This window comes from Orycteropus afer, unplaced genomic scaffold (assembly GCF_000298275.1).
Source record: "Orycteropus afer afer isolate SDZICR_OR568_19922 unplaced genomic scaffold, OryAfe1.0 scaffold00069, whole genome shotgun sequence".
NCBI classification, from domain to species: domain Eukaryota; kingdom Metazoa; phylum Chordata; class Mammalia; order Tubulidentata; family Orycteropodidae; genus Orycteropus; species Orycteropus afer.
This window is the reverse complement of record NW_006921656.1, coordinates 9988342-9998461: the sequence shown is the minus strand read 5'-3', so window position 1 is coordinate 9998461 and position 10120 is coordinate 9988342. Positions and strand designations below refer to the sequence as shown.

Below are 10120 nucleotides of genomic sequence, written 5' to 3'. Positions count from 1 at the left end.
CAATCTTCCCACAAAGATTTATAGCCTCAGAAAGCCAATGGGTCAGAATCAACTCGATGGCAGTGAGTTTGGTGTTTTTCGTCTATGGTTTCCAAGGCTGTCAATCTTTACAGGAGCGGACTGCCACGTCCTTTTCTCCTGCACAGTGATGGCTGGGCTTGAACTGCCAACATTGTTGGTTAGCAGCTGAATGCGTAACCGCTGCATCACCAGGCTCCTGTAGCAAGGGTTTTGGTGTCTGTAATTCACTTGCATATGGTTATTGAGGGATGATCTCAGGAGACAGAGAGTGGGAAAGACAGAGCAAAGCAACAAGGTGATCTCGCTGGAGTCTCCTGCCGCCTGATCCCTGATCCTGGCAGAGCTCTGGACTGGACGCTGTACCAGGAAGTGTGAACGGAGGCATCCTGTTAGCCATTGGCCACAGCAGCCCTGCTGTGGGGGGAGGCAGTGGGCAACAGTCTCCCAGTCAGGGCATCTCTCCCAGTGCCCCAGGCAATTCTCCAGGGAAGGGGGCAGCTGGGAGTCTCAGCAGCCAGTAGGCACAGCAGCTGGGGGGGGGGGCGAGTGCACCTCCCCAGGAAAGGGGATCTTGGCGGGACACCACCACCACCCACTACAAGTGGCACCATAGTGGTTACTCCAGTTCCAGTGCCAGAGATGCTCTCTGGGTGAGGAGGTGGCCACCCCACAGCCCTGAGTTTATGATCTTGAGAAATCTGGGAGTGAAGGAGGTCCCCCTCTCTGACTTCTCCTGCACTGGACTCCCAGCATCGTTTTCTGGCTGAGCAGAGATGGAGGACTCTCCTCTATGTCTCCAAGGTCTGGCAACGGCAGGGCAGTGAAAACGAGCTTGGAGTTAACAACAGGAAGAAATAGAGCACCAGGAGTTAAGACTAAATGGGTCTAGTTGCCTGGGTTCCCATAGGACTCCGGCAGGGGACAGGACTGAGTCCCCTCCCACCCAGCTCCCCAGCTCCTTTGGAGAGAGACCACTGGGCACAGGCTCTGGAGGGGGGCTGCCTGGGGCTGGGCTCCATTTGGGCAGGGGACTTCCTTTCTCTGGGTCTGCTTCCTCGTCAGTGTAACCGGCTAGTAACGGGATGACTTCTCTCCACCACCACAGGTTCCAGGGTTTGCGCCCTCAGGACAGGGACTATTTATTTACCAGCATTTACTCCTCATACCAGCCCCAGGAGGCAGATGTTTTATAAAGGAAAAAAATAAGACCTACACTTTTTTTTTTTTTTTTTAAATCCCCAAAGTCACACAGGTAGAGTTTGACTCCAGCCAGGGGTGACTCCAAGCCTTCCCCTGTCGTCTCCTGCTGCCTTACACAGCTCACTTCACCCTCTCAATAATCCGGGAGCAGGTCTACTACCACCCCCATTTAGAGATGAGGAAACTGGGGGTCCGAGAGGGTGAGCGACTTGGCCCAACAGTCTGCAGATGGTGGCGGAGGAGCTGAGCCCAGCACACCTGCCTGTGCCTGGCCCTCTCCCCCTCCTCCCACACATCACCACCTTTGTCACTGTCATCAGTGGTGGCTGAGCGCCCCCCATCTGGTGACCCTGGAAGGGAGGATGCCACGGAAGGGGGCAGGCCGGAGGAGCCCTGGCTGGCAGCCGCGACGCAACACTCACTTTGCTGTGGGCACAGATGGCGGAGCCCAGCAGCTTCCAGGTGCCGCCCCGCCGGTCCATCCGCAGCATGCGCAGGATCTGCAGGAAGCGCAGACTCCGCAGGGAGGTGGCCAGGACATTGCCCTGGTTTCCCACGGCAACCACTGGCACAGAGGCAATCAGCACGAAGATGTCTGCGAAGGAGCACAGAGAAGGCAGTGGAAGAGGGGACGAAGGTCAGGTGGGGGCAGCAGCACAGGTGTGGTGCCATCCACGGGCAGGTGAACATGTGTCAAGGGGCGGCTAACCCGAGCCTTACAGCAATGAGTCTTCGCACCAACTGCGTGGTGAGAACTACTGCTCTGTGACAGAGGGGGTGAGGGCCTACCAAGGCCACAAGGCTCAAAGTGGTCAGGGCCCTAGGCCCCTGGGGTGGCACTCTCAGGGTGGGAGAGGATCCGGTTGGCTCAGCCAGTGCAGGTGAGATCTGAACCTCAACCGCTGTTTTCATGTGCACTTCCGCTAGTAGCACAAGTTCTGGTGGCCTAGAGGGTAAGGCATTTGGCTGCTGTCCAAAAAACCGGCAGCCACTTCAAGGGAGAAAGATGAGGCAGTCTGCTTCCATAAAGTTTACGGTCTCAGAAACCCTATGGAGTAGTTCTACTCTGTCCTATAGGATTACTGTGGTCTGGGGTTTTGCCCCCTAAAAGCGCCACCTGAGACAGAGAGTTGGGCACAGTTACTTTAGTGGGAGATTATCCAGGAAAAAGAAGTGAGGTAGTGGGGAGAGGGTGACAGGGTAAGAGAAAGGGCCACTGTGAGGGTGTCATCAAGGTCACTGCTTGGTCTTCTCAGCTGCCTGCAGATACCTCCAAAGACAGTCCACCTGAAAGGCAGGAACCTAGGACATCTGTCCATTGGCTGCTGTCCCTGCTGGTATAGCATCCCCCAAGGGGTTAGGACCCCACGCTTCTGAGCTGCATGGGCCTACTGTTGTCTTAATTTGAGAGAAGTCCCTGCAGTAGGTTGTTGGAAGATGAGATGCCCACCTGTGATGTGGGACACATGGGCTGTCCATCACAGTCATGGCTGAAATCAAAGTGGGCCAAGGGAAGGGGACTCTTCTCCAGGGCTAAGCTGGCTTCTGAAGTCAGAAAGTAGTTTACTATGGAAGAGACCATGGCTTGGCCTCTTCTCGGTTCCTTTCAATGGTACCCAACATCAATTGGTTATCTCCTCTCTGTACTGCAGAAGGTCAGTAGGTAAAAAGACCCCATGATGTAGTCAACTGGGGAAAAAAAATTCAATTAAACAGATTTCTCTATTGTAGGACTTCTCAGAGCCTTTAATATGCTAATATGCACCATGGCTCTCAATTATACAAATAAAGTCTAGCCTTTTCCAAAAGAATTTAAGTACAAATTAATTAATTATTTTAAAAAAGGAATTTGACAGCAGACAATTTTGTTTGTTTGTTTGTTTTTGCAAGAACATCAAGATTACAAGGAACGTAGTTAAAAGTTTGGCTACTAGAAAAAGGCAAAGTTCCTCAAAGCTCTCTGTGACCTAAGGAACCTTCTAGATGCATCTCTAGCCACCACCCCTGCCCCTTGAATGCACAGGCCTCTCACACCTCCACACCTTTGCACATGCTGGTCTTTCAGTTTGGAATGTGTTCTTCAATTTTTCTGCCTAAAAATTTTTTCTGAGAGGCCAGCTGTGATGGTTGGAGCTGTGTGTCAACTTGGCTGGACCCCAGTTCTGTGTGGTTGTTCCCATGATAGGATCGGATGACTGTGTTCTGAGTGGCCAATCTGCCAAGGGGAGTTTCCCTAGGGGTGTGGTCTGCTTCCAGGATATCCAGGGACATCCTGGAAAGAGAGACATTCTTCTGTGGATCGGGACTCTGGTGTGCTGCCTACAACCTTCCGTGAGTGAGCAGCCCACCGCTCGGCCTGGAGATCTCAGATTCGTCTTTCGTTGGAGTCAACAACCAGTGTACTGCCTGCCAGCCTTGAGCTTCTCGGCCCCCTGCAGTTGCGGAAGCTAAGTCTGCCTCCAGCCCGACGTTTCCTCCAGGGACTTTGGACTTGCTGGCTTCTATACGTTTGTGAGCCAGTTTCCTAAGATAAATTTCCCTCTCTCTCTCTCTTTCTTTCTTTCTCTCTCTCTCTCTCTCTACAAGCTTTGCTGGTTTTTGTTTCTCTAGAGAACCCAGTCTAACACACCAGCCAAATGCCACCTCCTCTGGGAAGTCTTCCTGGATTGCCCTAGAAAATAATTTCCTCACCTGAACTCCCAATAAACCTTGTTCATACTTTTCTAGAAACTGCCTGACAGCAGGGCACTGCTGGGTCCCAGAGCCTAGAACAGAGCCAGGCACACAGTAGGCCCTCAGTGAATGCCTGTGCAAAGAATGAAGGAGCACTCTTGATGTGTGGCATTGTCATCGTCTTGGTGGGCAGGCTCTTGGCTTGCTCACTTCTGTCTGCAGGGCCTAGGGTCCTCTCTGGCCTGTATCAAATGTTTAGTAAGTGCTTGAGGAAACCATAAGGGTCCTTGCTATGGTGTGAATTGTGTCCCCTTGAAACAGGAACTGAAGTCCAGGCCCCCACCTCCTCAGCAATCCTGTTTGGAACTAGAGTTTTCTTTGTTATGTCAACCAGGCACTTAAGTGGGGTGGGCTTTAAATTTTATCACTTCTGAGTGGTAAGAGAGTGGCACGGATACGGAGACACACAGGGTGCAGACAGAGGCCACGTGAAGACCACCTACAACTCAAGAACCAAGGACCCCTGGGCGACTGGCAAGGAGGAAAACCCACCAGGTCAAGCCCCGATTTGGACTTTTAACTTCAGAACTGTGAGAAAACAAGTGTAAAGTCCTCCATTTATGGTATTTGTGTTATCGCAGCACTAGGTAACTGAGACAGGCCTGTCTGTACAAAACCTCTTTTCCAAAATGCTTGAATCCAGTGATTAGAAGCAAATTCTCGTAATCCACCCTCTTAGAAAAATGTGCTCCTAGGGGGTCTCCATTATCGTTATCGACACTTGAGTGTCATTCACTTCTCAGATACCTCCTTGTCCCCCTTCTGCATAATACCCTGTAACTTCTGCCTGCAATTCTCCTACACCTCAATCACACCAAGGAGATAGTGTTTGACTCCCATTTCACAGATGACAAACGGAGGGAGGCCTAATGAAGTGAAATGAGCTGCCTGGGATTCACAGGAAGCAAGTGGCAGAGCCAGGCCTCTGTCCACACTCTTCTGACGTTTCGTCCGGTCTCCCCAGGTAGTGGATTGGAGGTGGGGCCCTGGTTCCACAGCACTACACATCTGCAGGGGTGGGGTATCCACAGGAGGCAAGGCAGGAAGAGAGGTCTGTTACCCACTTTCTCTGATCCTCAGTTTCTCACCTGTTGAATGGGGATGATCAGCCTCACAGGGTGCTTATGAGGGTTCAAGGAAACAACGGTCCTGGTACCCAGTGCAGCACGCCTGCCCTCGCTGCGTTTCACTTGACTGTGCTCCACACACATGCTCTCGTCACAAAGCCGGGGTCTGCGGGGACTCTGCCTCGGCCAAGTCCGCCGGGCCCGTTTTTCCCACAGCATGTGCTCACTTGGGGTCTCTGTGTCACATTTTGGTCGCTCTTACAATATCTCCAACTTTCTCATCGTGCTCTTGCACACCTCATGGACCACAGTACAGTGGAAACATGACCTTATAGGCACTGGGAAACCAGAAATCCGTGTGACTCACTTCATGGCGATATTCTCTGTATGGTGTGGTCTGGAAGCGACCCGCTGTATCTCTGAGGTGGCTGCTCAACAAGTGGGAGTGACTGCTGTCATCCTTGTAAGCAGTGGAGTTACACGAGGCAAATGTAACTTGGACCCACTGTGGCCCAGGACCCATTCTGAGGAAGATGGCAGCTCCTGGTTTGCTGGGTGGTGGGTGGTGAGTGGGGTATGAAGGAACTAGCACTGGCCACCCGTCAGCGTGTCTAAGCAGCCACACACCTAGAGATTTCTCCCCAGATGCACACTGGAAGGAGGAAAGGAAAACTGAGAGCGGGTGTGGGGGGTCAACAAGGCATGTCTTCATGAGCCCCTCTCTCCACTCAACCCACGGACAGGAGTGAGTGGCTGCCAAGATGGGAACGTGTGGGTGCCTGCTGCACTAGCAGGGCTGAAAGCTTGTGCCACTCTGCTATCAAGATGCCTGTGTCCAGTTGGAGCTGCCTCAGTGACACTTGTCAGGAGCAGCTTGGATCAGGTCATGAGCAGGGAGAGGGCACAGGTGCTAGACTCATCTGGACCAGGGTGTCATCATGGAGTCTGCTACTTACTGGCGGTGTGACTCTGCAAAAGGACTCAGCTCTGTCACCCTCAGTTTCCACCTCTGCAAAATGGGCTTAAGGTGGTCCCTTGAAAGACACTCTCACCCAGCCCCCCAGCCGGTCTGAAAATGCACAACCATGACTGGGGTGCCACTAGCCTAGGGCCTGGGGGTTCTCACCATGCTGCAACGCACAGACTCCTTCGCAGCCCAGACAGCGTCGTTAAGAACCATTGTCGTGAGGACCAGCCACCGGCAGGGAATTCAGCGCCGACGGCCGGCGTGGGGCCTCTGCATCAGGGCAGGATCAGGGCGGCCTGGTGGCCTCCACAGCACTGCATGCTCTCCCAGAACGAGGGTGGTGGCTCAGCGAGAATGTGTGTAGGGGGCGGTGCCAAAGGACCCAGGGGCCCGGGCTTACCCAGCATGCACAGGGGCTTCCTGGCGAACTTGAGCCGTCCGCGCCAGCCTTTGTATCGGCAGCAACATCCTGCAGCCCAGATCCTCAAGGCAAACTCCGCTCCAAAGATGAAAATAGCAAATGTCTCCTGCGCGGAGGAGCAAGCCGAGAGACAGGGGTTAACGGGACTCAGTGGTCAGGGACTGCCGGCCTTGGTGCCTTGCTGTTCGGGTGGTGGAGGTGTGGGGAGAAGACCAGGGTGGTCTCCCCTATTGGGTGTCGTCAGTCGGATGTGCTGACTGTCCCTAACACTGCTAAGCCTGGCAAAGTGATGATTGGCTTTTTTACTATGTTTTTGTCTCAATAGATCTTTTCTTTTTTCTTTTTTAAAGGTTCTTTTAAGGTACTAAAAGGAGCTCTGGTGGCATAGTGCCTAAGGCATTTGACTGCTATCTAGAAGGCTGGTGGTTCAAACCCACCAGCCACTCCTGGGAAGGCAGATTGGGCAATCGACTTCCTTAGAGATACCCCCTCGGAAACTCAAGGGGGTCTATACGAGTCAGAATCAACTCAATGGCAGTGAGTTTTTTTGTTTTTTAAATGGACTAAAAGCCCTTAAGAGGTCCGCTTAGGCTGGGTACCACCCTAGTGCTTTATAAGTCTACCCTTGTTTTACATTTGAGAAATGGAGGCAAAGAGTTAAACTCCTCAGGGCCATTCAGCTACCAAGGGGCCAAGGACAGATACAGTAATCAGCCTCCAAGGCCCAGCAATGAAGCTCTCCCTATGTTCTGGTGGCACAGTGATTGAAGTGCTCGGCTGCTAACCAAAAGGTCGCAGTTCGAACCCAGCAGCTGCTCCTCAGGAGAAAGATGAGGCAGTCTGTACTCTGTCCTTTAGAGTCATTCCATCAGCATGGACTCGGGCAGTGGGTTTTTACGTCTTGGAAGAGTACAGCCAGAATGCTTAGAGCCAGGAGGGGGAGTTTCTGTCTCACGTACTTTGGTCATGTTATCTGGAGGCCCAGTCCCTGGAGAAGGATGTCATGCTTGGTAGAGAGTGAAAAAGGAAGGCCCTCAACGAGATGATTGACACAGTGGCTCCAACAGTGAGCTCAAAGGTAGCAGTGATGGAGAGCAGAGTGCAGGGCTGGGCAGGATTGCTCTCTGTTGTACACGGGGTGGCTATGAGTTGTAACAACATGCCACCTCCAGGAGTCCCTCTGAGGTGCAAGGGTAAGGACTCAGCCACTAACAGAAGGTTGGCAGTTTGGACCCACCCAGAGGCACTCAGAAGAAAGGCCTGGTGATCTGCTTCCAAAGATCTCAGCCACTGAAAACTCCACGGAGCCCAGCTCTGCTCTGACACGTGTGTGGCCGCCGGGAGTTGGAATGACTTGGTGGCAACTGTGTTCTGTGTTGGTTGGTTTTTTGGTTTACACTGCCTCCCAGGACACAGGACCCTCTTGTGCCTCCCTTGATGATCAGGACCTGTCCTCTGGCTCTTTGGTGACCTGCGGGGACTTTTACAGCGTTGTTGCTCTACAAAAAACCAAGCTCACTGCCGTCGAGTCAGACCCGACTCATAGCGACCCCTCCTTGGGTTTCCAAGACAGTATCACTACAGAAGTAGATTGCTCAACCTTCCTTCTGAGGAGTGGCTAGTGGGTTTGAACCACCTGCCTTCTGGTTAGCAGAAGTGCCTTAGGCACTATGACACCAGAGTCCACAAACCAAGTTCCCAGAACTCAGTTTCCCCAGGAAGGAGCAAAACAAACCTCTGAGAGCAACAGTCCATGAGTCATTACCTGGCCTTACCTTGAGGCCCAACATGTCGACATTTCCTATAACCAAATCACATAAACCTTGCCCTGGATGGATGATTAGTGAAATATAACAAATAGAAAAAGCCAGCCCTGTCTCACAAAGACCATCATTTAAATGGTGTAAAAGGGTTCGCCTCGATCAAAAACGAATCTCTCTCCCATGAGGGGTCCATAACTTCTTGCTCTGGACCTACCAGACCTGGTGACTTATAACTACGTCAGTCCTGATGCTGATGATGAAACCTGTGCAAAGACCCTCTCTGGGGGCATTCCTGGCCTTGTGAGGAGAGTGCCTCCCCGGTTTGCAAATGGTGCTAAAAATAAATGCCAATCATTTCCTTAAAATGTAACTCAGTCTTCTATTAATTTTGACACAGGGTTCACCCACTAGTTCTCATCGTGAGACTGTGCAGGGTACAACACCCTTCCTCGGAAGAAATGTGCTGACTGGTTCCATGAATGGTGCCCTCAGTGTGAGGCCAAGGTTCGGTTACCATGGGAACCCTAATGGGAGGGTTCATAAGACTTTCAGTGGCCAATTCCTTCAGAAAAAAATTAAAGACTCCAGCCTTTAGTATGGATTACACCTCAACATAAAGAAAACAGAAATCCTTATAATTGGGCCAATAAGCAATGTCATGATATCATGATAAATGGAGAAAAGATTGAAGTTGTCAAGGATTTCATTTTACGTGGATCCACAATCAATGCCCATGGAAGCAGCAGTCAAGAAATCAAATGACATCCAGAAGTGGGCAAATCTGCTGCAAAAGACCACTTTAAAGTGTTAAAAAGCAAAGATGCCACTTGGAGGACTAAGGTGCACCTGACCCAAGCCAGGCATTTTTAGTCACCTCACATGCATATGAAAGCTGGACAATGAACAAGGAAGGCTGCAGAAGAACTGATCCATTTGAATTGTGGTGTTGCTCAGGGATATTGGAGAGTGGAAACATCTGTCTTAGAAGTATAGCCAGAATGTTCCTTAGACGTGAGAATGACCAGAGTTTGTCTCTCATACTTTGGTCGTTTTTGGAGGGACCAGTCCCTGGAGAAGGACATCATGCTTGGTAATGTCAGTAAAAAAGAGGGAGACCCTCAATGAGATGGACCGACACAGAGGCTGCAACAATGAGCTCAAAGCAACAATCGTGAGGATGGCACAGGACCACGCGGTGTTTCCTCGTGCTGTACATGGGGTTGCTGAGTCGGAACCATCTCAGTGGCACCTGATAGCAGCAGTGCGTGTGTGTGGGGGTGTCCCTGGGTAGCACAAATGGTTAATGTGCTCAGTTCCTAACTGAAAGGTTGGTGGTCCACCCAGAGGTGTGACGGAAGAAAGTCCTGGTGATTTCCATCTGAAAAATTAGCCATTAAAAGGACTGTGGAGCACGGATCTACTCTGAACAGACAGGGGTTGCCATGAGTCAGTGTTGACTCAATGTGAGCTGGTTAATTGCGGGGCTGGCACCCCTTCCCTGTCCCGTGTAGAGGGTGGGGCCTCACCTCATGTGGTCACCATCACCCTGAAGAGGCAGGGCTGACAGCTAAACCAGCTAGGATGTGATCATTCAAGGGGCAGGTGGTGACCAGCGCAGTTGCTGGGCGGAGGACAGAGCAAGCCCTTCCTGGCAGCCTCTGCTGGGCCAGGCCCTGACTCTGGACCCAGCCCCCATCAGCACTTGCTCCTCGCTTGATGGAAAACTGAGGGTTAAGTGCAACAGGCAACCTGCCCAAGCCTTCTAACCTGCTCTCTCTGCACCACACTCCCTGACGGAGAACATGGAGAGAAAACAGCCAGGGGCAGGGGTGTCAGAGGTTTTACAAAGAAATGGGATTTTGCACTTGGCCTTGAACAGAATAAGAAATCCTAGGATTTGGAGAGTAGATGCTAAGGAGAAAAGCACAGGCAGATTTCAGAATAGAGC

General features: G+C 51.8%; 1 protein-coding gene across 1 annotated transcript in view; it reads right to left on the bottom strand.

Annotated features, from left to right (window-relative positions):
- The window catches only part of KCNQ3 (potassium voltage-gated channel subfamily Q member 3), a gene marked incomplete at its 5' end in the record, with an annotated part of 342271 nt that overhangs the window by 41819 nt on the left and 290332 nt on the right, over positions 1 to 10120 (bottom strand). The window contains 2 exons of the mRNA XM_007940577.2: positions 1644 to 1816; positions 6389 to 6515. Coding sequence (XP_007938768.1) covers positions 1644 to 1816; positions 6389 to 6515 — 300 coding nt within the window. The remainder of the gene's footprint in view (positions 1 to 1643; positions 1817 to 6388; positions 6516 to 10120) is intronic.